General features: G+C 40.8%; 1 protein-coding gene across 1 annotated transcript in view; it reads left to right on the top strand.

Annotated features, from left to right (window-relative positions):
• PHEX (phosphate regulating endopeptidase X-linked) overlaps positions 1 to 26,493 on the top strand; it is a 154,559-nt gene that overhangs the window by 61,470 nt on the left and 66,596 nt on the right. Inside the window, exons 7-12 of the mRNA XM_056861762.1 lie at positions 364 to 480; positions 2,248 to 2,331; positions 2,644 to 2,789; positions 6,368 to 6,461; positions 8,203 to 8,331; positions 13,706 to 13,807. Of these exons, the coding sequence (XP_056717740.1) occupies positions 364 to 480; positions 2,248 to 2,331; positions 2,644 to 2,789; positions 6,368 to 6,461; positions 8,203 to 8,331; positions 13,706 to 13,807 (672 nt within the window). The remainder of the gene's footprint in view (positions 1 to 363; positions 481 to 2,247; positions 2,332 to 2,643; positions 2,790 to 6,367; positions 6,462 to 8,202; positions 8,332 to 13,705; positions 13,808 to 26,493) is intronic.

The following is a 26,493-nucleotide window of genomic DNA, read 5'->3' on the forward strand; positions in this document are numbered from 1 at the left end:
TAAGCCGCCTTAAGCCTGACTTGTTGGGAAAGGGTGGCATAAAGTCGAAGAAACAAACAAATACATAATTTTAAAAGCTATGTTTTATTAATTCAGTAACTTCCTACCACATAAAGCCATTCTAGGCATGGCCCAAGTTTGTCTTCTTGCTTGCCAAAATCCCAGGAGTACCTGCCTGAGTTGCACCAATATTTTGGAGTCGCTAATATGGAGCAGAATAGCATGAAAATAAGAAAATAGTATTCTGGTTGACTTTTGATTATTTACTTTTCATGTGTTGTTTGGTGTGCAATATGAATTGGGGGCAAAATCTTAATTTGTTTTGAACACTGTAAAAGTTATTGAAGTCTTCTCCCGTTACAGTACAGAGATGCTCTGCTGCAATTCATGGTGGATACTGCAGTGCTTTTGGGTGCCAATGCTTCGCGTGCAGAGATGGACATGAAGTCTGTGCTTAAGTTGGAAGTAAAAATTGCTGAGGTTAGTGCCCTTCTAAAATATGTGATTTCAACTAGGCTGGTGACAGCCAGGGTATCTGTAGGGGTTGGGAACAGGAAGACTTGAAGAGGTTGTGTGTGTAGATTCAGACACCTTTATTGGCATAGTAAAATAGCAACGAGGGAGCATAAATACACGCACCCGATGGGGAACTGTTTAACATTGTTCTCTTTCAGGTCACTAATGAGTGCAAGTGAATACATGTTTCAAGAAAAGCAGGTGTGGGTGGTCAGTGGCAGGCTGCTCATCTGTTTTGTTGTTCAACAGACACAACTACAGCTTTTGGATTACATTAAATTATACTACAAAAAGATAAAGATATTTTTAGTGACGACATTACCGCATTCTTTGGGCAGTGTAACTCCTATATTTTTGCTTTTTCTAAATGCAGGAATGTTTTATGCTCTAGCACTTAGTTTTTTAAAAAGGTTTATTTTCAGTGCTTATTTGAAATGTGCAATGAAAGAGGAGATGGCTTTGTGGGCCAGTCATGTAGTGTTGTTTAGTGCACAGCATTTGATTCAAGTAACTGAGGGTAAAGGGATCAAACCCAGATGTTATTAAAGATATGACAAACGTGACTGGAATTAAAACTGGTGCTAAGGTAGACTGGTAAGCTACTATGGATTTTAATGTTGAAAGTAGTTTGGGTTGAACCACAAAGAGTTTGGTATGTGGATAGGGGAAAGCCCTTGGCCACTGGTCAAGAGAAGAAGAGAATAGAGACAGCATGTGGAAAGCTCTTCAGGCCAATGATAAAGTGAGTCACTTAATCCCGCAAGCTAGTCAGAGGTTATGTTGTGGACCAGTGGTGTGGTATGACTGGTTCTTTCTCCTGATCCTTTGGATGATTTTTTGGGACAACCTTAACCCACATGGAAGTTGGAAGAGGGACTAATGACATGGACAATTATGTAAACTCTTGAAAGCAATTCAGAGTTTCATTTACTTCATGTTTTTCAACTGACTGGGTCTTTTGGCAGCAAGGGCAGCCATGTGCCACTGGCTCTCAGCGGCAAGAAACTTCATGGAGTAGGTTTCATTTTAATTGCATGCTAAATTAAATTGTGACAACAGCCTCTAATTTAAATTGTGACAACAGCCTCAATTGTTCAAAAGGATTCCTTTGCAATCCACTAGTCAGTGGGTTTTCTAGATCTAGAACTGACTGGCCCTATAATATATTTGAGGTTGTAGTGGATAGTGCTGTCAAGTCACAGCTGACTTATGGCAACACTGTAGGGTTTTCAAGTCAGTAAACATTCAGAGGTGGCTTGCCAGTACCTGCCTCTGCATAGCAACCCTGGACTTCCTTGGTGGTTTCCCATTCAAATACCAACTAGGGCTGACCCTGCTTAGCTTCCGAGATCTGATGAGATCAGGCTAGTCTGGACTACCCAGGTCACGGCGTATTTGAAGTAGTTGGGTATTACGAAGCAAGGCAGGAATGAATGGATAGATGGATAGATGGATGGATGGGTGGATAAATCCAGATAAAATGTGTTACATTTACTATAGAATTACATGGAGCAAAATGTATCTAAAATATTTAAATATGGAAGGGGATCTTTGCTACTGACCTAGTAACGAATTTAAATAATGGATTTTCTTTAAATCAGCAGTAAATTAATGCATTTAGGACATACGGTAGTTTCCAGAAAGTATTTATTAATAGATCTATGAAAGTTACCAAAAACACAGTAGATATCTCAAGGATGATAATAATTCGTTTGCATTTGTATTCTGCAGATAATCATTACACATGAGAATCGAACCAGTGAATCTATGTACAACAAAATGAACCTATCAGAGCTTAGCACCATGATCCCACAGGTTGGTTGAAGTTAATTGGAAAATGACTGTATTAATTCCTGATTGGACTGTGTAATTTACCTTTTCAAAATGAAAGGTGCTTCAGACGTGCATAAGATGGCAATTTAAATGAAATTAGTAGAAACAGGTGTTCACTATTTTAAATACAGCTGCATTTTTATTTATGTTCCAATATATGTGCAATGTTGTGCAGTGATCTTCTTGAAATTAGCAAAACTTTTGTCATTTAGCTAATTATAGGCAAGTAAGAATAGTAGGAGCTTTCTTTCCTAGTTGTAAGAGACAATAATTGCATCTTTATTTGTCTTCCAGTTTGATTGGCTGGGGTATATCAAGAAGGTGATTGACACTAAGCTCTATCCTCACCTTAAGGATATAGATGCTTCAGAGAATGTGATTGTTCGTGTGCCCCAGTACTTCAAAGATTTGTTCAGAATACTAGAAAGTGAAAGAAAAAAGTAAGCATTTCCGATACGTTGTATAACTGGTCTTGAATAAAATGTTCTTGTGCTCAGCCCACTTTTGAGGGTGGACTCCATTTCCAACAGCAACCTGATGCTCACAGTTATTTCTGCCACTATGTTCAAACAATAATTAAGTGGTGTGAATGGACAGATGAGGGAACTCCCTGATAATGAGCACATGCAACAAGAAGCAGTGGCTTCAGACTGGTTATTTCATACTCCTTGTATCATTATTTATGCCCCAGCTAACTCACAAATAAGCTGAAATCGAAGTTCTTTTTCTATTTATCTGACACTTTTAAGGTGCAAGGTACTGGCTTGTCATCACTATTACCTTCACTATTACCTTGCCATCACTATTACCATCACTATTACCACTATTATTAGGTTCTCAATGGGGACCCAGAATCGTTTAGACCATTCTCTTCCACTTTGTCCTCACAGCAATCTTGTGAGGTAGGTTAGGTTGAGAGTATGTGACTGGCCCAAGAACACCCAGCAAGCTTCTATGACAGACTGGGGCCTTGAACCTGGATTTCTTTGATCCTAGTCTAACACTCTAACTGCTACACAACACTGGGTCTCATTTTTTCATTATTTTTTTCAAAATTCTGTTCGTGGGACCAGGTGGAAGGAGATGAGAGAAAGGGACCGATCCCAGCACTTGGGTACGGGAGGCAGAGTTGCCAGGGTGTCTTGCACCACTGGCAGAAGGAAAGAGAGAAGGAGGCTGTGGGAACAGACCCCTGCTAACCTGTAGCATGTGGTCACCCCTTTGGGTCCTTCCTCTGTAGATGGGTACCTGTTAGAGTTCAGAACTGGGAGAACTGGTCAGCCATGGAGTGTGGACTTTACTGTCCCTGTGTTGGCGCAAAGTGCTGGCCAACTGCTAAGTGCCCTCTCTGTGCTGTTCCCGCCACCAAGGTTCCTTGGCACTTGCCTATGTCTGCTCAGCAAGGAGCTGTCAGACAGTCCTGTGCCACATGCCCTACCTCGTGACCTGTGAGTGTCCTAGCTGGGTTTTTGGTAGCGCATGATTTGGTGCTAGGGAGGGGGATTGGCTGCTGCAGGAGAGGGAGGTGACTGGTTGTTCCCTTAGCATCCTGAGCTGCTTGGACCCTCATGGGCATGGTCACTGCAGAAACTTGTTTTTTTCAGCTTAACAGGCACCTATGGGCTATGCCACCTTTTTTGTTGGTGCAGTTTTGCACTTCTGTCAGGGGGTGTTCCCAGGCTGAAAGGACTTTGGAAGTGGCCTAACTCTGGCCATGCCCCATGAGCCGCCCACTATGATGGCAGTGCCCGAGAACAGGGCAATGGCACTGGGGTCTTGTGCTGGCGGAACTGCCCCTTACACCAGCATATCTCAGAGAAACACCAGCATAAGTGTCAGTCTGCTCCCTGAGCCAATTTCCCCCACCCCACTTTTAGGATTATGCTGTCTATCATATGAACACAGGAAGTTGCCTTATAATAAATGAGTCAATTGGTCTATTTAATTCAGTTTTTTCTAGTCTGGCTGAAAATGGCTATCTAGGATCTCAGGTACAAAAAGTAATTTTCCAATACCGGCTGCTTGAAATCCTGGGATTGAACTAGGGACTTGAATGAACGCATGTGGTACTACTGAACCACAGCCCCTTACCATAGGGAATATGTAACTGCAAACTCTTTCTCCTTTGGAACTATAGATCCAATTTTCTCTAATTGAAAACATGCTGCTAAGACATTGAGAACTGTGAATGTTGCCAAGGAATGTCCTGATTTCTTTGGAATCATGATTCCCTTACAAAAAAGACATAATGAAAAATTATTCTGGCTCTTCCAAGTCAGAATTACATTTATGTTTCAAGAAATTTATACCTCAGTCAAACAGGAAACACCAAGAATTACATTACTTGTAAAGTTGCTAGTTTAGCTTTGCAGATAACATAAATATTGAGGTACCATTTTTTATTTTGCCTATATTATGTGTCATACACAAGGCTTAACGTAAGCCAAGTTCATGCTCATTGCAAATAAACTCTGGTTTGTTTGTGACACGCAAATGCAGTTTAAGGCTTCCTTGGAAAGGCTCCACAAAATCTCTTGCAAGTCTTCTCCCAATGGCAGACAAATCTTTCTGACGTGCTGAAGCTTGGAATGACTCCGAAAGCAGTGATACAGCTCACTGTTTTCCAAGACTTTCCAAGACTGAACACAAACATTGGGAACAGTGCCCAGTTAATTGCAGACGAATCTAACAATCTTGATTAAAATTAACACCACAGCCTTAAATGTTATACAGACGATAATCGTATTCTAAGCTGCGATATTTTTCTCAGGAATATGGGCGTAGTACTGTGCTATTAAATCATTACAAATAGCATCAGCTTGCTTGCAAAAATTTTATGGAGTTGATATATCATTGGATATCTTTCATTATGTGTAAAAGGCTAATGCTGCCAAAAAGCTTAGAGAAAAGTGTACTGTTTTACTGCCAGTGCTGAGTCTGAAAATGTGTTTTTAATGTTTCTGAGCATTAATGTTAAGAGATCCAGCTATGCTGAAGCTTCAGGTGAATGACTGTGAACTACAAAAGTGTCACTAGATTCTGCACAAATGGCCGTGTTCTCAGAAGCTTAATTTCTGAACTGGAAGATTTAAAACCCATTTGGCAGTCTCGTGTCTACCCCACCCTGGAAACTCTGATCCCATTTGTAGATAAATTTATGCTAGAATAAATCTCTTAGTTTTATGGTCTCACAAAACTGTTTGTTTTCCCATATGCATATGGACTGGTTGTGGTGACTCACTATTGAAGAGGCTATTATGTCAAATGGCTCTGTATCAGCTGAGGCTTAGCCCTGATGTTGCCTCCTGGCATAGGTTTAAATCCAGTGGAAATTTCTGCTAATGGAAGTGGTGTGTGTGATTTTTGCTGACTCCTTTCTCCTGTGGCTGATGACTGACCCCCCCCCCCATGCTGTTCCTTGGGGTCCCCCACCCCCAAGAACAGCATTTCAGTGTGTGTGTGTCTTGGTCTGCAGCAAGAGGATTGAGTGAAGTTTTGCTCTGCTAATGAAATCCCTTCTGGCACTGGGGATTTTGTGATGGATCCCATACAATACTTCCTGAATGTAATTGCAAGATCTCTAGTGATTCTTACTCATATTCTTAAACTACTGGGCAAAATTTTCCATGGATTTTTGTGTGTTACATTATTCCTGATTTTGATTGTTATTCTTGTTTTTAAAAGCAACAAGTACTCGGTGAAAAATCTCTCCTTGCAGAGAAGCATTATTGCCACATTGCTGCTCTAGATATTAAATGGTCGAAATATTCTTGAATGAATTATCCCAGCATTCAGTCACAGACCAAATGGCTGCTATCGTGCAATCTCTTCTGAATAATAGGTTTTTGTCAGTTTGGTCATTGTTCATTAATTTTCAAGGTGAAGTTGCTGCCGTCAGAGAGAGCACAATCATCTAAAAAAAACAAACTATTTGTGTATTCATCTAAAGTATCAGACAGCTGTACATTATGACACATGAGCTTAACTGTCTGACATAAAGATGTGTCTGGTTTGACAGGACTATTGCCAACTACTTGGTATGGAGAATGGTTTATGCAAGAATATTTAACCTCAGTCGACGTTTCCAATATAGGTGGCTGGAATTTTCAAGGGTAAGTATGAGATATTGATATTAGTATGTCATCTGTGACTATGAAACCATTGCCTGGAATTGATAGCCAGATGTCCCGAATTACCATAACTCCATTTGGCCCTTCTGCAGGTCAGACAATCAGACTCCTGTGCAGTGGTGGTGGAGATCTTTAGTCATAAGTCTCTGAGTTGTTTAGACAATGGAAGCTTTAATAAGGGTTAAACATTATCTCTGGCCCCTCCAGAGCTCAGGTCACCGGGAACCAGAGTGGGCTGTATTCCTGAAACATTTCATATCTCTGCTTCCAGGAAGTTAACAAAACTATCCTTTTTGTACATCCAAGCCTTTCTCCCTTAATTTCATAATCCTGTTTCTGTCAGGTGTGATTTTCATTTGCTAGTAGTATGGAACAGAGAGAATGGGCAAGGTCATTGGTTGGAGCTTTGTAATGTGCTGAATGCTGCTAGAAATGTATTAGAGATTGAAGACTTCAAATAATTATCAAAATTCTGAAGCTCTGTTATGTTCCATTTGTTTGGTAAATCCTGACATTCTTGAGATATCTTCAAAAGGTTTGTCAGAAAATGTTAAATATACAAATCTAAGAAATTGTGTTTCTCCCAACTTGTTGATTTAAAATTGTCATATTTGTTACTCTTATGGACATTAATCTCTCTGTCAGAGAGGATGTGGCTCTTTAAATGCATGAATGGTGAAAATTTGTGTTTATTTCAGTTTTGTGCATGTACTGGAAGTCATTATAGGAATAGGTCCCAATCCAGCTAAACTTAGTGCTGTTGACTTTTGGCCAAACTTTACATTATGATTTCTAATGAGTCGGGTCTGGGTTTCCTGGCCAAACATAGTGCTCCCCATGCCTCACTATGTTCCCTCACTCAAACTGTCTGATAAAAATTAGATGCCCACACCTCCACCAGTGCTTGTTTCATATGTGAATATGGCAGGCATGTGAACAACAGATGTGGCTGCTTTTACTGTGCCCCAAGTCTCACTGATGCTAATAAGACCCGAATTAGTTGTGATTAGCTTCTCCCATTGGTTTCAAATGGTGCCAAGCTATACACATTACTATTTCTAACAAATCTGGTCAAAGTTTCCTGGACCCGACATACTTTCCTAACAACCACAAAACCCTTCTCTGCAGGGGCCATTTCCTCTCAGGAGCCCCTCTTCCCACCATGTTGTGGTCACAGTTGAGTTGGGCTTCGGTGAGACTTAGGTCACATGTGGGATCTGCCACATATGTTATTCACATGCTTTCTATATTCCTTTATGGAACCAGTGCTGGTGGAAATGCAGGTATCTATTTATAAGAAAATATGACTGAAGGAAGATAGTGAGATATGGGGAACACTTTATCTTCCTTCACACATAAAATTTAGAATTGCCTCTCAATTTATAGGTTAACAACGCAGATACTTAACTAAACAAACATGGCTGCCACATGACATCTAGTTTGGCTCCTAATCACAGCTAATGTTAGCTGGATTGGGGGAAATGACTTCCTTCTGTACATTGTACATGCCTTTATGGTATAAACAAGGATATAGGTTAGTTCTTTGGTGGACCTTTGGCTAATTTCAGGCAGGTAAACCTGATGTTTGCTGAGATTTTTGTGAAGATTTTAATCTGAACCAGTTTGTCTGTAACCAAATACATGATTTTTAAAAAAATACATTGACAAATAATGTTTTCCTAAGGAAGCCCATTATGATTTACTAATCTTAAATCAAAAACAGATAATGCAGGGGACGACTTCATTAGAGCCTCAGTGGGATAAATGTGTAAACTTTGTGGAAAGCGCTCTCCCTTATGTTGTTGGCAGAATGTTTGTAGATCTTCATTTCCAAGAAGACAAGAGGGAAATGGTAAGTTCTTATGTATTTCATTGTTTTTTAAAAGAATGGTTCTATTCTTCCATAAAGTAAAAATTATGGTATGAACACATGGGATTAGACCTGAGTTATTGCAGGATTAAGAGCCTCTGGATTGGAAAGCAATTTGGGAAGAATCTTGCCAACAAAAAGATAGTGTTCCCAAAATGTGATACTGGTTTCAAGAGTTTAAAAAGATTTTTATATGTCAGTGTCCAGAGGGTAACACTAGAGATAATCAACAGGGCAGAAATATGGATCAATAACCAGAACAGAGTAAAAGTAGACATTAAATTTAACTTGGGGAAACAAGAAAAAGACCTAAGAGAAAGGGACAAGAGGGAGGAGGAGGAGGTAAGTGCTTAACCATTGGGTTGCCAACCTCCAGGTGGTGGCTAGAGATCTCCAGTATTACAACTGATCTCCAGATGACAAGAGATCAGTTCGCCTGGAAAAAATAGCTGCTTAGGCAATTGAATGCTATTGCATTGAAGTCCCTCCAAACCCCGCCCTCCTCAGGCTCCACCCCCAAACTCTCCAGGTATTTCCAAACCCGGAGCTGGCAACCCTACCTAACCAGGGCGCTGCTGATTCTCTAAAAGCAAGGGATTGTTCAGTTTTAAAGAAAGGCATGCATGTGTGAGGTGGAGCAACCCTGTCCCCAACTTGAGGAGTTTTTCTGGAAGCCATTTCTCTCTCAATGGTAATTTATTAAGTCTCAGAACTTCACAGAAAAGGGAAAGGCTAAAACATAGTTTGGATGGATCCTGGAAGAGTTCACCTCTGCCTTCCACCTCATGCATTGCAGTAGTAGTAGGCCCTAGACTGCATAATGTTTGGTCATATAGAATAAAGTTAAGGTTTACCTTACACACTAGCCACATACCTGAGCCGCCTCTAAAGACAGGAGCTTGAAACACATAGTCCGTCTTGAACAATGGCCTCTTGTGGTTTCTACTAGCCATCCAACTGAGAAATGGGTAAAAGTGTAAAGAAAAAAAAATCAAGCAGGAAATTTAACAAGCTTTTAGAACACTCCTTTTTGTGCATGTCTGTCCTATGCGCATCTAGCAGAGTTCTCAGAACCTTATTTGCTGTTTACACCCATCAGACTCACAGCTGTCCAATCCCATACTCAAATGTATGTAATTGCAACCATTCTGTGATCACGTCCTTATATACTTTTTCAGAACATTAGTTGGCAACTACAGCTGAAGGGGGCCTTGAGAGCTTCCTCACCAATATCTAATTCTTCTGCTTCTCGCCCTAGTCATAATTGAGTGTTTATATCCTAGTTTGTCAGAGCACCCTTCACGAAGACACAAGGACAAAATTGTGTGGGATGACATTTGTATTTATGAAGAGGACAATTGTTGCAAATTTCCAAGGACTTAGTAAGGAGGACATATATTGAAAGCCTGTTAGAGAAGGATTAGAACTAAATCCTGGTGCATGTACATAGGTTTGCACTCACAAACTCTCATACTACAAGGCTTAAGAGAATAGACTGTTTATCTAAGCAGGGTCTGTTTGTAGGTGCAACTCTCACAGCCCAGTCCTGAGCCTTAAGAATGAAAGTCCCTAGGAGGCCAGGAAGGGGCTGCATCGGTGTTTGGGCCCCCATCAGTGTTTGGGCCCCTGCCACTTACACCACCAAGGGTGGCACGGATGCCAGCGGGGGGACCCAGACGCCAACTTCCCGGCGCTGCCGTGGCAGTGCCGCCAAGGACACCGGCACAACCTCATGCCGGCGTCCTGACTGTGCACTTCCTTGTCTGTCCTCCTGGGGGCGTTCCCGGGGCATATCCCCATGCAACCCTATAGAGCAGTTGCACTGGTTTTCCAGGGAAGGGGAAGGTTTCGGCCTCAGTTGGAGGAGGAGCAAAACCTTCTTTGGAGGCAGCCCTACACCTCAGGAATTGGCTGTCAATCATACAGGTGGTTAATTTAGTTCAGTATTGTTGAGTGTCATCAGCAACAGTTCTCTATTATCACCTTTTTCAACTCTTCTATGAAGGCCCTTTAACAAGATGGCCAATATTAAACCTGTGACTTTATACATATGATGGATGTATTTCACTGCAGAACAATAGTCCTGCTCCTATGCATCTTCAGTTGTTTTGTAATTCTTCATATTACTTTACAGGTATTCTTCAGTGCTGTTTATTAAAATTCTGTTTTTTCAAATGGACTAGAGATACCAAATTACTTGCAGAAATTACAGGAGCTAGACCTTTAATTATTTGACTAATGACCTGACCATATGAATGTTTACTCAGAAGTAAATCACACTTACTAATATTGTAGTCTTTGGATGCAGTCAGTGAGATTTACTTGGGAGAAAATATGAATAAAATTTGAATTGTAAACTGCATACCATGTTGATTTCTTCCCCATCTAACATGTAGCATCTTTTGTTCATTCTTTCCTTTTCTTTTCATCCTGTTTTTCAGCAACATGGATATTGTCAAACACCCTTCCTCCCTTTCTAGTGAAAGAATTAATGAATTAATGATAAAGAAATAATGAATTATAGGAAGGATGGCGTTTTCAGGTTTAGTCACCGATGAGCTCATGCCCTGGATATCTTCTGGTCTCCCCTCCTTTTATCAAAGAGATATTATGTGTGTCTAAATATAGCACTGTTTTTTGACTCACAGTCTAGGCAGTATTTCATACACCTACGCCTGAGCAATTTTGATAACAACTCTGATGGTATGAATAGATTTCTTTCCTCTCCCCTACTGTTACAGCTGGTGCATAAAATCTCAAATATACACCAGGGTCCAATTGTACAGCTAGAATACGAACTGGCAGCCTCCAAGTACAAGGAGTTCACCTCATTAGTGTACTTAGTTAATTGATACAATATTCAGCCATCAATATTTTCTAAGTTCTGCATCCCTTGGATGCAGTTTACTCCAGACTGTTTAATGCTCGGCCATATTTAATGCCGAGTCTGTACTGATTTCTATATTGTATAAAACTTGTATAATATTAAAAGGACAGTAACTCTTCTTCCTCTTCTTCTAATAAATCATAATAATGAAATGCTATAATTGCCTCCAGTCGTTTAAGAAAAGACATCAATTCAGGTCAATATCAAAGCTTGCAGTCAGGTGGATGATTCACCTACCACTTATCTCATGCTACACACCTGAACATAACAGGCTACTGAAGAGCCGAATGATGTGGGAGAAGAAAAAAACAGCGCCTGCCTCTAACTCAAGCTTTCCTGGCCATTACTGACAAAGGGGAAATGAAACATTGCAAAATACAGGCATAAAAAACATGCAAAATATCTGGCATGTAAAAGAAATCAATGTACATGACAAAATACAACACAGAAATACACTTCAAAAAGTGCAAACAATACAATAAAAATAGTGGCACTAGCCATTTGGTGGGAGTTTCCTGTTTAGATTGAACCTTCAGCCTGGTAAAATTTATTTATTTAGGTTATCTCTATGCCACCTCTTCTGAGTCCTGCTTGAGATAGCTTACATTTAAAATAATGTAAACAACAATGTATAATGTATAAAACAACAGCCCTGGCTTGGATGGCCCAGGCTAGCCTGATCTCGGCAGGCCTCAGAAGCTAAGCAAGGCTGGTACTGGCAAGTACTTGGATGGGAGACCACCAAGGAATATCAGGGTTGCGATGCAGCAGAAGGCAATGGCAAACCAACTCTGTTAGTCTTTTGCCTTGAAAACTCTACTGGGTAGCCATAAGTTGGATGCAACTTGACAGCAGTTTACACACACAAAACAAAAAGTCATTAAAACAAGCCATGGGATAAAAATGATCCATAAAACAGACCTCAGACCAGAATCAGACCATTATAAAGGTGTTAAGATAAACCCCTAATTAAAAGACTGGGTAAAGAAAAATGTGCTTTGGCCTGGCACCTAAAATATAGTAAAGCAGGTGTCAGGTGAGCCTCAAAGGGGAGGTGCCATCATGTAAAATACCCTGTCTCTAGTCACAACCTGCCTACCTCTGAAATCAGGGGCACAGAGAGCAGAGCTTGAGAGGCAAATCTTAACTGGTGGGCTGAAAGAATGGGAGGACCGGATCCACAGACTCCATCAACCAGTAAGAGTTAAAGCCTTATGTACCACAAAACCTGACACTTCTGAGTCAGAGATGGCCAAAGTAACTGATTAGCATTTCATTAAGTACTGTGTTCTCCATTGTTGTGTTGGTTCTTTTCTCTCTCCCCCTCCCTGCACTTCAGAACAAAAGTAATGAAGAACACTTCTTGCCACATCCCCTTAATGATGCCCTGAAGTGTCTGATTCCCTGGCTTTGCTAGAAATACTTTGGGGAACATAATTCCTCAGCGTATATACCTTTCTGTCCTTGCTGAAGCAGGTTGTCTGCAATTATCAGTGGTTTGTCCAAGTTGAAATTGCTTTAGTTTCTTTTCTAGTAGCTAACCCTCTAGTCAGGGCTCCTTTTGTCTTTAGCTAGGCCATGTAGAAGATCAGTAACCTGCTTTGTAAACATTTACCTGTTCTAGTTGGAAGATGTTTTGGGAACCTAATATTTTATTCCAGTCCTAATATTTCAATTCCTTTGAACCTTAGTATGGTCACCTGTATAGTTCAAGATACCTGTAAACATTCCAGCAACTTTTCACTGCATGAGTGTTAATGTGCGTAGGATTTGCAATCTAGTTTAAAGACAGAAAGGCCTATGCAAAGAAGCAAATGTGACTCAACAAGAATCAAGCAGCAAGGACGCAACACATTTATACAGTTTCCCTCCTTTTCTGAGATAGAAAATAAACAAAAGATAGCAGTGGCAGTGATTCAAGTATCTTGATCTGGGTTGTGATGCCATATCAGTTTCTTACATCATCCCCTGATCACCTTAAGCTGGAATTTGTCAAATATTATTTTTTGTAAAGTAAAAAGTTGAATGCGATGTATTTGCAGGAACTTCAGTTGTACACAAGATCTCTTTAAAAAACAAGTTGTGTGAAATTTTGGAGTGCATCATATGCATTATAGACAGGAAACCTGACTCTTGGTCATTAGAGTTGACAATTCAAAGCAAAATGCAATAGACTTGAGCAGAAGAAGGAGAACAGGAGGTAAATAAAGGAAATCTGTAGGCTATGGAGCATGTTGTTTATATATTCATAGGCCTTGATCCACCTATAATTGCATACAGCTAGTGGCATCAGATGGGTTCAGTGGGATACAGATGAGCTCTGAGACGATGAGGATGTGAATGCCCATCTAGATACACAGTGACCTCTGCACTGGCTGTAGATGCTGATGTCCTTTGCTTAATAAGATCAGTATTCTTTATGACATTGCACATTCCTCAAGTTCTTATTTGTGAAAACCTTTGTTCCAGATGGCAGAGTTGACTGAAGGGATTCGTTGGGCTTTTATAGACATGTTGGAAAAGGAAAATACTTGGATGGATTTAGAAACACAAAGAAAAGCAATTGAAAAGGTAAAGTTGCATAAATGCATGCTTTTTAAAGATTATTTAATTCCTATCAGCATCCTATTTTAAATGACGTTGTATGATTGTATTGTAATGTAATACTTCAGAAATTCCCATGCCATTGTGAGCTCGTTGCAATCTACACCCAAAAAAGCCAGTTTTGTGTAATGGTCATACTAGGATCTGGAAGATACTTGGTCCTCCACACTGCTGTGAAGCTTGCTAGGTGACTCTCTCTCATCTTGACTCCACAGGGTTGTTATGAAAGAGGGGGGAGACTGATGCATGTTACCGTAAAATCTTAGGAGCTGTGGCAGGATAAAAATGCATGAAATAAATACCTCTAAAATTTGCTTGGCACTCAGTGGCTTGGCATCAGCTGTCTTATTTGCCAATTCCTGCCTCCCCTCTCCCCCCACACCCTATTACAAACTTACCAAGCTGTGAGAATGTGAGAAGGAAGAAGGAAAAAGAGCAACTAAAACTAAAGCAGCAGGCAGTTTCTACCTGTTCTTGCTAATAATAATTCTGGGAAGTATCTTTTAAAAAAAGAATCCTCCCAACTCATGGGCTGGGAGGAATAAGAGCCAGTTCCCAGAGTTAATCTGAAGAATGTTTGTCTTTACCCTGCATCAAAGTTTTGTTTAAACATCCTTAGAACCAACACTGGGCGAAAACGCATGGTCGCTTTATCCTCCTTTAATCCCTGTTTTAGCCAGGATCGAACGCATGCGTTCAATCGTGGCTGAATCCTGGCTGAAACAGGGATTAAAGGAGGATAAAGCGACCATGTGTTTTTGCCCACTGTTGACTCTGGGATGTGTAGTTAATTCTTTAGGTTTCCTGACTGATTTACCAGAAGGATCGAAAGCTGCAATTTCTAGAGTTCTAGACATGGGGAACTAGCAAGGCTGCCTGTGGTGAAGGTAGAGTTTTCCCTGAGTTGGGCATTTTTGATCTTCAGAGGATTCTCAGGGGAGAAAAATGACCTTTCCCCACAAATTCTCCAACAAGGCTCAAAAGATTCCTAAAGATCCACCCTATCTGTAACTGAGATCAGCTGGTTTTGTCCATCACTGATTATTACCAGAAGACTAGACTATTTCTCTGGTTACATCAATCAGCACTGTGTTTAAAATAACTGGACTGTCCTTCAAAGACTTGCAGTTGTTTGATTCGCTTTTTTATATATGGCTGTTGCTTTTCTAAAAAAACGTTTTAAGTATAGTTTGATATTCTTTTTAGGGGCTTATCCTTCTTACCTTTCATTTGGGTTAGCAGTCTCAGTAGTGGTTAGTGCACATCTTCTGAATATGGTTTACCAGAAACCTACAGTAATAATTATATCAAATGAAAAAGGATTATGTATAGCCTAAAAGTAAGTAAAGGAGTTGTGTTTATCATTAAGATTAGGAAGAGTATTTACCTGCTACATTCTACAAGGTACAACTCAGCTCAAAAACAGCTGGAGCATTTCTTCTGAGGCAGATTTTTTGCCCCTCCTTCCACAAGAGGGTCCTCCAGTTCAAGTAGACAGGATCCAGTCATTCTGTGTGGCTCCTGATAGCCATTTGAGTTGGACTTCACCCATTCCTGTCTTGCTCATTACTCTGCTGGAGTTCATAAACATACACTTTTCATCTTGGGGCCAAAATTATTTTGAAGCTTGGCATTGTCCAGGATAGAAGGACAGCCTTAAAGCACCTAGTGAGGTTTTTCCCACTTGGCTGGAAAATTCTCTCATCCAGTATGTGTCATACATAGTCTCTGAGGCAGCTGGGACTCTTTAGGTGTGACAAGGGACTCTGAAAAACAGGAGGGGGCGTCTGCCACACCCAAGGGCATGGGGGGGATGGGCAAGGAGGCAGACAGCCAGCTGGCTACAAAGAAATCCCATTGGGCCAAAACATGAGTGGCCCACAAACAAAGCAATACAGAACTGGATAAGACTGCCCAAACAACCACAGAGTGACATGGTAGGAAGTTCCAAGTACGTAATGTAACATAACATAATTTATTAATATGGTCACTGACCAGCAAAAAACAACAACAGCCACAATAAATAATAAGAAAACCACAACAACAGCTACTATTGCTACTACGAAGTTCCAAGTAGAGGTGCACTGAAAAAGACTGTGCTTTTTCTACATTTGAATCACGCCTCAGTCATAACATTTTCAATACTGTATGTGTTGTTGAAGAACAACAGATATGCAGTCTGTTTACAAATACCCAAAGATTTTGGAACAATGTTATTATAATCCTCCATTTTAAGCTCTCAGGGGAAGCTCATCCAAATGTCACGCTGCATGTAGAGTGACACTTTAGAAAATACATGCATATACAGAGGCACAGGGGAAGAAATGGCCTCTTCACCTTATTTGTAGAAGCGATTAGATACCATCTTACTGGCAAATGCCCTCGGTGACAGGACTTGTGCGGAGACTGCAGCTGCGTCATTTCCTACCTGCTGTGTTCTTATGAAAACAGGCATCATTTGAGATTTTCTCCCTTTCAGAAAGACAACTTCAAAGCTTTTAGATAATGCAGATGAGAAAACTGCTAGTAATCGGGAAATAGTTTAACACCAAGCATGTCTCATGTTTAAATTGTGCACCAGGCCGTCTATTTTAAGAATTTACTGAAAAGTAAAAAGAATCAGACCATTTTAAAGAAAAACTCAAACCAAGGGATAATAAAACATGGCAAGGGGATCTCAGTAACAAGAGTTAGCAAGTTGTTTTGCGACAACTGTTGGCATTGGCTACTTTGATTATGTCTATAAATGAAGGACTGAGGAGTTGGGGGTGGGTTGTAACCTTACTGATTCATGGACCAGGGCCTTGATGTGAGGACTGGACTTGACTAAAGTTGAAGACAAAAGGGCTTAGTGCCTCGTAACTTTGTCTGCTTGTTCCAGATCAATGCAGAGCCTATTCTTGGCGCAACTGGAACCTTGATACCTTGCTTCCCTGCCCAAGTTGTTAGAGGCAGACATGGCAATTGCTGAAGACAATTGCGTGCCTCTTGTAATTATAGTTTGGGAAGAGTAGCAAAGAAAGGAACTGCCAAGCACACAAGAGATGAAGCTAAAAGCTTCCCAGGAGCAAAACCCTCTAGCTGGCTCAGGGTTTCCCTCCTCCCTACCCCTCCTGACTGTAAACAGAAAGACCTCTGATATCTTCTGCAATTACAATTTATTCCTTTCCCCCAACAACCTGGGCAGGGTCAGCAAGAGATCTGTGACCCCTTCTGGGTGCATGTGGGCATTCTGCCAAATTGACTGCATTCCTACGGCTGTAATGATATGCAAGCTGACTTCTGCACTCAGTGGTTATTACTTCTGAGTTACCACTCACAGGTACGGTTGCCAACCTCCAGGTACTAGCTGGAGATCTCTTGCTATTACAACTTATCTCCAGCCGATAGAGATCAGTTCACCTGGAGAAAATGGCCGCTTTGGCAATTGGACTCTATGACATTGAAGTCCCTCCCCTCCCCAAACCCCATCCTCCTCAGGCTCTGCCCCCAAAACCTGCCACTGGTGGTGAAGAGGGACCTGGCAACCCTACTCACAAGATCAAAGAGGTTGCTGAGTGACAGTGGGTGTGGTAAACACTTTGCTTTGTTACAGAAGAAATGTCAAGGCATGATCTGGAACATCCCGTTTTGGTAACTATTTCCACTGCAAATGAACCATAGTCTGGTGCTGAATAAGAATCGACTGCCCTAATTGCAAAGGTTTATAAACTTCCTGAATTTATGATAGCGTAGGTAGAATTTGGCCTGAGACAGAGATGCTGGTGGTAGGGCACATCCATGTTAAACTCTTTGTTGCATCCTTGAGTGTGATCTTACTATAACAATAAGTCTAGCTCTCAGCCTTAAGCTGGAACATCATTTTTGCCTGAGTGAGAGGAGGGAACAAGGATGACTCTTGGCCATTGGGGCCCAGCATTGGCTCCCCCAAGAGGATGGTGATGGGTAGGAATAGCAGTTTGCCGCTTCCAGCCCGAATACCAGCCCTCTTTCCTTGGTTACCCCAACAGGTGGGTTGGGGGAGGTAATGACAGCAGTTGGGCTGTCATCTGCACCTGTTGTCCCCAGCCTATGCTGCACCAAGAACTGTGTGTGGTATGTTTTCCATCAAGCCACAGATGACTTATGACGACCCCTTACGGTTTTCAAGGCAAGAAAATTTAAATCCTGATTTTGCTTAGTCCTAGTTGTTGTGCTTTCTCGTCTTTGTACTTATTGTGAACATAGGCCAATACGGGTGTTGTTATTGTCGTTGTTAAGGCAAGATATGTTTGGTAGTGGTTTGCCATTGACTACTTCCGTGAGGGCTGAGAGGGTGCTGAGAGAACGGTGACTGGCCCGAGGTCACCCAGCAGCCTTCACGTGGAGGAGTGGGGAATTCTTCCCAGCACACTGCATATGTGTCCTTCTCTCCCAGCTCCTCATGGGCTGGTCCCCCATCCAGGCACAAGGTGAAGCTTTGTAGGTTTTTTTTAAAAAAAATCTGGTTACTTGGTGGCCACTGAAATGCGTATACATTAACTGGAGGAACAGTATGTTTTGGTACCTAGCTGAAAAAAATTAGCTGTAGGCTGAGCTGTAGCTTGCCCACCTGCTCAAACTTGTGGGTCTGGCATCTTGTATTGGCTTAGGGGAAATTGGATCAGACACTCTTCCAGTAGAAACAGTGCTGTCATTTATGTCGCGATTCTCAGTTTATTTTAAGCTTGAAAGGAGCCCGGGCAGTGTGTGCCTGCAGAGGCTTTCTCTGCTGTGGCTTCGTGAAGGCTGAGGGCAGTACTCAATGTCTGCCGATCCGGACCCTAGAGCAGACTTCCTCGGTGAAGACCTCCCATGATCTATCCAGATGGGTACATGAGGTATTCTTCTGCCAGGCTTCTGGTGCTGTTAATGACTGGTATATTTACATTATGTCTTTCAAAGCTTTTGGTTTGGTTTCTTCTGCTCTTTCCAGCAAGGGAGCCTATTTTTCTTCGCAGCATGCAATAAAGCGTTTGTATTTTGTTAAAATTGAAGAATAATGAAACCTACAACAGACATTTAATTAACTCAGCTGCGCTGAACGTTTTCTTGGCATTCGGCGCACAGTTAGCAGAATTAGCCGTAAATGGTTGGGATCTTGTTTTCTAGTTTTGAATGTGCAGTTCTCACATGATTCTCTGGGTGGAGCTCAAGGTGTTTCCATAGACAGTAGATCACTTAGTAACTGGTGCCCGCCACTTTGCATTCATATGGTTTGGATGTTCTGCAACTCTTTTTTAATTTATTTTTTTTAAAGAAAAACTGCTTTATATAGTAATCAAAGATCTAAGGAAACTGCACATTTGAATCCTTTCAGTCTAAGGGTGCTGTTATACCTAGTGGTTAGATGGGCTTTGCCGTACATGAGCCTGTAAGGCACATGCAAACCCTACATTGACTGCAACGTTTCCCTTCCATGTTAACCATATTAAGAACATTTGTGTGTAGCACAAATAGCATGACAGATGCTCAGGTATGCATTCAAGCCTCTGTTGTTTGTATAGATACCCCAGGAGCACTTGCACACAGGAAAGCCTTTCTATTTTAAACAACTTTTTTAAAAAAATGTCCTCTCCCCAGTGAATGTCATTCCATTACAGACGGGCTCCCAAAATATGCCACACGTTTTAACATTTAATGCATAATGTAACAAATGTCCTTTATTGACAAACAGTTCACTGAAAATTAGCAACAAGTAATACATTTACAGTTTGCAAACGTACCCATTAGATATTAGTCTTTGTCATTCCTGTGTGAATCAAGCAGAAGGCCATGTACCTAATTACATTTTAAATGTTCTGTGTTGAAGGAGCAACCTTGTGAGTGTAATGTCACATTTCAATCTCTTTTCCCTCCTTCCTTTATCACAGTGTTGCCTCTCCTTTGCACATGATACACTTTATGAATGACTTGGGAGACTGAAATAGATTTTTGCCTATAGAAGTCTGTAGTGCTAGTGTTAAAGCTACATTAGCTATAATGTGTTAAGAACATTCACACATGGCACAGACTCAGTTGTGTTTTTGAGAGTAGCGTAAAGGAAGGCTAAGATTTTTTTTTAATTACATTTTTTGTTTCTTGATCTATCACTTCCTATTAATAGCCTACATGAAATAATCAGCATTATTTGGATGCCTCCATTTCTGTGGGTGGGTCTAGCACTGTTCATGTGACATGCTCTGCAGCACATTATGTTAGCTGCTCATGAACATATTTCATCAATAATTCTTGTCCTGGCTCAGCTCTGAGTCACCCGGTATCCTAGTAGAAAAGCTGCTTAATGTAGAAAACATGCTTTTGAAAAGGGCTTTCCTTTGCTTCACAGCAGAGGCATAGATAACAGGCTGCTCTCTCAGTGAAACTATATTGAATGCCGCGTTCTATAATAAGCACTCTGCAGAGAAAAGAAATGGAGGTAGCCCAGGACTGAGACTATGTTAATGTGATATTAACATGGGTTCTCTTTAAAATGGTAATTTACTGTCATTTCCTCAAAGATTTTCATTCATTGTCAGATTATCATTGTGAGAAGAAAAAGATACTGCATTTCTGCTGCCTGACCATAATAAATTAATTTACTTCCTCACAGCCACGGAAGAGATTTCTAAAAATGATGCCAAGTGTGGGGAAGCAATAATACAGATGAGAGATATAGGAACTGTGTAAAAGGTTGGCCGCCACACTATATACATGGGATGATTGTGCTGACCTGGGGCACAGAAGCTGTGTTCAGATAGCAAAACAAACAAGTTTGGCCACAACTGGCCCCAAAACAGCATCTCTCCCCATTGTATCTCACATGTGGTGCAATTAAAGTTTCCCCACTTGGGAACACCTGAATCAAGGTTCAGTGTCTGACATCTGAATACAGGTGATGAAATGAGGTTTGTACCTCTGGCCTGGTTTCTAAAGTTGCATTAACCTGGGGGTGGGGATTCTAATCTGTCCAAGTGTCTGCATTTGGATGTCTCAGTATATTGGACCATGGTTCAAGATTTCCCAAACAAGAAAGCGTTCAATTGCTCTATGTATGTGTATGAGGGGTACAGCATGCTGGGTTCATGGACTGGACTTCGTTTCTTGTGATTTCTGGATGTACCATAGCTTGATTCATGGGTTTTCTCAGTGGTCCATCCCCCAATACAGCTAGTGTGGGGAAAATGGGGATAATATAGTTATATAAGTGGTTGCTACTATGCTATTAAATCCTGCTCTTTATGAGGTTTTTGTACTAAACTTGCACAACCACTTTAAAAAATCAAACACAAGTTAGATCCAATTGATTTTAACGCATCATGATTCCAAGTATTTCATAGTGTCTTATATCTGCTTCAAACCTGTGGCAAACAAATCTTCAGCATGTCTACCCCCATGTCCATGTGGTCTGCATAATAAAGTTTGAAGATGTGACCTGTATTTATTAGCAAACATGTTGGCAGACGTGATAAGGAGCTCAGCCAATGGAAATTTCCTAGAGCATGCCCACTTACATGTATGAAGATATATGTCTTTACAGATTTTTCCTTTAAGCATTACAATGCTTAAAAAAGGTAATGGTAAAAATAGTCCCCTGTGCAAGCACTGGGTCATTCCTGACCCATGGGGTGACGTCACATCCTGATGTTTTCTAGGCAGACTTTGTTTGTGGGGTGGTTTGCCAGTGCCTTCCCCAGTCATCTTCCCTTTACCCCCAGCAAGCTGGGTACTCATTTTTACCCCTCTGCACCACGGGGCTCCTTGCTTACATAATGCATATTATTATATGCCTTGTAATATAGATTATTATACTTGCACTTGCCACACAAAGCGTGGTCCTCGGTTTAAATTTTGACAGTTTGATTCCTTTTCTGTTCTGGCAATTAGGATTTCCCCTCAACATGCACTATGCAAATCAGAACACTAACCTTAAAACCAAGCACTTTTGTTTCGGGCTGTAATGAAGTTTGGCAAATGACAATGCATTTATTACATTATTTGACATTATTTATAGTTCACCTTTCTCACAGGGACTCAAGGCACATTATACAGAGTGAGTCAATATAATCAACACTATGGGAAATTCAGTAAACAGTGCAATAGGATTAGGGTGGTAGAGCCACCCAGAAATCTAAAAACAGAACTGAAGCAAAGCACAAATATTAATACGACACATTAAATGCTGCAGAATGACCTAGTAAGTTCCTACTTACAGCTGGCAATACACAGTAGTATGGATGACAGTCCCTAATCATTTATCCAAGTAATCTTGTGCATCATTTTGTACAGTGCAACCCTATTGCCTGCATGAATAATAATAATTTTAGGGATCCGCAAAAGCAAGCTGCTTCTTCAACTGTGGTGCATGTATCGACCAGGGGTGGGGGCTGTACCAGCCACTGCTGCTATATTCTCAGTCCAGCTAGGGAATCTGAACCTCATCTTATAAATTGAAAGTGCTTTCTAGAAATGGTGCCTTATAGGCTTCAGTGTCAATAGTATATATCAGGAAAACAGCCTTTTGAAATGTTTGTTCTACTTGACTATGGTGCAAGAAATGTACAGTGAGTATATACCACCTAACACATTGGTGCCCAACTTCCCATGGTGGAAGTGGGGCACGACCAGTGGCCTTTAAAAAAAAATCCAGTATTTCAAGCAGAAATAATCCCCTGCTCAATTTGTGTTTTAGGATATGTTGTACTAGAATGTTGTGGAATTTGCAGCATTTCTGTTAAATAGAGATTACAGCATGATTAGAATCTCTTAGCAATTACAGCACCACTGGAGAAGACTGCATTTAGTTCTTTCTTTGATAGGATTACAATGTGTCATGGTTGGAAAATGAACTCACCAAGATGGACTCAGAGCTAAACTGCCAACACATGAGGCAAAGATTAATTATAAAGACAGTCCTGGATTTTTCACCAGTGACATATTCCTATCTTGCCACTTTCTAGGGGTGAGTAGCTATATATCGCTGTAGCCAAAAGTCTTCCGAATTACCCAGCATTGGAATGGGTAGGCTATACCTGAGGCAATAAGAGTTTTCCCAGAACGGCTCCCAGATCTGTTAACATCATTATTGAATTGTCAGGACTTTAATGGAGCCTGCTTTTTTTTTTTGCCTTTCCCCCATTCCTTGGGAAACCGCGTTTCTTCCAGCCAACTGGAGCCCTGGGACTGTTCAGGAGAGTTGTCTTGCCAGTCATTCAGTCCTTCTTGGAGCGGAGGGAAATTTTAAACTGCAGCCATTGTTGGCCATTTTGTGCCATATGTGTGCATGCTGCGCTCACCGTTCCATGCATCTTGGGAGAGATGCCTTGCTTGGATTACACTAGACTCCAGCCAGACAGATCCTGGACAGATCTTGACAGACTGGTCTGATTAACTGATTTTTACCACTAGCTATTTTTACTACTCTTTTTTCCTGAGGGAGGGTTAGTAAACGGAGCTGATTTGGTTGCTGGGGGGAGTTCAGAAGAGGTATTATTTTCATTGTTGTTTTGAGTTCTTTGTGGTTTAATTATTTTCCTTTGATTGTCCTTTTTGTGCTTCTGAAGAGTTTGTTTCTTGTTTTTAATTTTGTGGGTTTTTTCTTGGTTTGTTTTCTGGTTGCCTTCAATTGGCGGGTTACTTTTTGTTTAACCTTTTCACAAATTATTTACTGATTTCGGGTAATATCAAATTTTTGTTGCTTAGGTTTGCATAGGTAGGCTCCCTTTCTTCCGGATAAGTGTTTACTGGGGTGAGTGGGTGCTTCACTAGACAGATGCTCTGGAAGGACTAATTTTACTCGCAGTTACTATGTTTTGTTAAAAGAAACTGCCCCAGAAAATCGGTGGGCATTTTCAAGTCTTTTTCCACTATGCAGAAAGGATGCTTGGGAGCATGTTATTCAAGGGGCTGTAAAAATGGACCCCTTTGTCCCATCCACTTGAAACTTGGGGAGTGTTTAGAAGAGAGGGTGGACCAGGTTACCTGATATTTTATTACCATTTTGAGAGGAAAAAACATACACCATCAATAATTAATCATGTAGTTTTAAAATATTTCCCCCCTCTTATAATAATCTGAATCTCAGTCAAAGAAAGAAGACTGTAAGATGAACTCCTTCACTGAGACAATTAGAGTAAATACTTCATTTGTACATGAAAGGAAATACTTCTTCCCATTCTTTCCCCCCTCACAACTACCCAATGAGATAGATTAGGCTGAGAGCATGTAACTGGCCCCACATCACATGGTAAACTTCTCCCCAGTTTTAGACAAACATTCTAACAATGATACTGCTCACATACTGGATACTCAATATGAATCGCCAAATGCATCTCAGAATCCAGAGAAAATAGTGGCTTTTTAGATACCCTGGCCTAAAAATATGGGAGCATTTATTTGGTTGAAGTAGGGTCCAGTGCAGCTGAATCACCTCACCTTCCATATTTGAGGAATCAGCTTTATCTCCTCCACCCATGCACAGATGCACACACAGAGAGAAAAGGCCAAAGACAGATATTCCCATCTCCTCCATTTCTTATTCTTTAAAGCTACAAGGATATCAAAATCAACTTAGCTTCTACCATTTGAGCCACAGGCCTCTGCTCACCCCACCCCCAAACACACATGACTAAAGACAGAAATATTTCCATCTCCTCCATTTCTAATTCTGTAAAGCTGCAATTCCCAGGGTACCAAAATCCACCTCCACCATTTGAGCAACAGGCCTCAGCTCATCCAACACACAATGTCTAACATTTGGGCAACAGGCTTTTGGACTCTCCCTCCAACACACCAGTCTGAATATAAAGTGGAGATGGAATCAAAATATTTCTTTATGTAAAGGAAAATATTTCTTTATGTAAAGGAAAACAAAACAATGGCCCACAGACCGGAAATGATCCATTTACATTCCAATTCCCAAGAAAGGAGACATCAAAGATTGCAGCAACTATCGGACTATCGCATTAATTTCTCATGCAAGTAAAGTGATATTCAAAATCTTACAGCAAAGGCTGTTACCATATATGGAATGAGAAATGCCTGATGTTCAAGCTGGTTTCAGAAAAGGAAGAGGCACTAGAGATCATATTGCAAATATATGCTGGTTACTGGAGCATACGAGAGAATTTCAGAAGAAAATCAGCTTGTGTTTCATAGATTACAGCAATGCTTTTGACTGTGTGGATCATGAAAAGCTATGGCTGGTTTTAAAAGAAATGGGAGTGCCACTACATCTGATCATTTTGATGTGCAACCTGTACTCTGGACAAGAGGCCACAGTTAGAACAGAATATGGAGAAGTGGAATGGTTTCCAATTGGCAAAGGTGTCAGACAAGGATGTATTTTACCTCCCTATCTCTTCAATCTATATGCAGAACATATAATTAGGAAAGCAGGATTAGATTTAGATGAAGGTGGAGTGAAAATTGGAGGGAAGAACATTAGTCATTTGAGATATGCTGATGACACTACATTATTGGCAGAAAATAGTGAAGATTTGAAACGACTACTGCTGAAAGTTACAAGAGAAAGTGCCAAAGCAGGACTACAGCTGAACATCAAGAAAACAAAAGTAATGACTACAGGAGAATTACACAACTTTAAGGTTGACAATGAGGAAACTGAAATTGTTCAAGACTTTCTATTCCTTGTCTCCACCATCAACCCAAAGGGAGACTGCAGCCAAGAAATCAGAAGGAGACTGAGACTGGGAAGGGCAGCCATGAAGGAGCTAGAAAAGATTCTCAAATGTAAGGATGTTTCACTGGCCACCAAGACTAGATTAATTCATGCCATCGTATTCCCTGTTACTATGTATGGGTGTGAAAGCTGGACAGCGAAGAAAGCTGATAGGAAGAAAATAGATTCCTTTGAAATGTGGTGTTGGAGGAGAGGGTTACGGATTCCGTGGACTGCCAAAAAAACAAATCAATTAACGGCAATTAACACACACACACGGCTTTGCAAAGCCATGATGAGTAGGCTTGTGGATGCCCCATCAGTGAATCAGTCTCCTGCCCAAGGTTTTGGCCACGTGTTAGCATAATTTAAGGAGAGCCTTGACCTCACATTCTCCAAAGGAAGGCACTGCTCTCTCCTAAAATGGATTTTAGACTAGATGGAACCTGATGAGTCTTCATGATATATCAACATTTCTGCTAATTCTTAAAACCACTACCCCTTCTCTTTTTAAAATTATGAATACAGAACTAAAATAATTTTTTCAGTGTACACCCCACCACTCATCTGAGACCATTTTTTTGTAGACAAAACTACCCAGAATTCTTACTCAACTCCTTACACAATATGAACCTTTGCAGGGAGTTGTTAAATCTTTGCTTTCATGGAAACAATAGGATACATTGGTGTGTGTGACAAATCTTGAGTGAGCACCTTTCCATATTGATCTGAAAAGCAGTTTGGAAAATGTCACTTCTCAGACACAGGTGCATTTTTCTGCTGCAAGATGAAAAATATGAAAGCATTTCCTTCTGCACTGAACTTCTTTTATGGTGTTCTCAAGGTTAAAATATTCTACTTTGAATATGTGAGGTTTATATCAAATTATACAAATACTGAATTATACAAAAGTCCACAGCTATTTACCTTAAATGTAGTATTAGGATGAGTAATGGTTTTTAAAACACTTGTGATT

This window comes from Euleptes europaea, chromosome 16 (assembly GCF_029931775.1).
Source record: "Euleptes europaea isolate rEulEur1 chromosome 16, rEulEur1.hap1, whole genome shotgun sequence".
Classification (NCBI taxonomy): Eukaryota; Metazoa; Chordata; class Lepidosauria; order Squamata; family Sphaerodactylidae; genus Euleptes; species Euleptes europaea.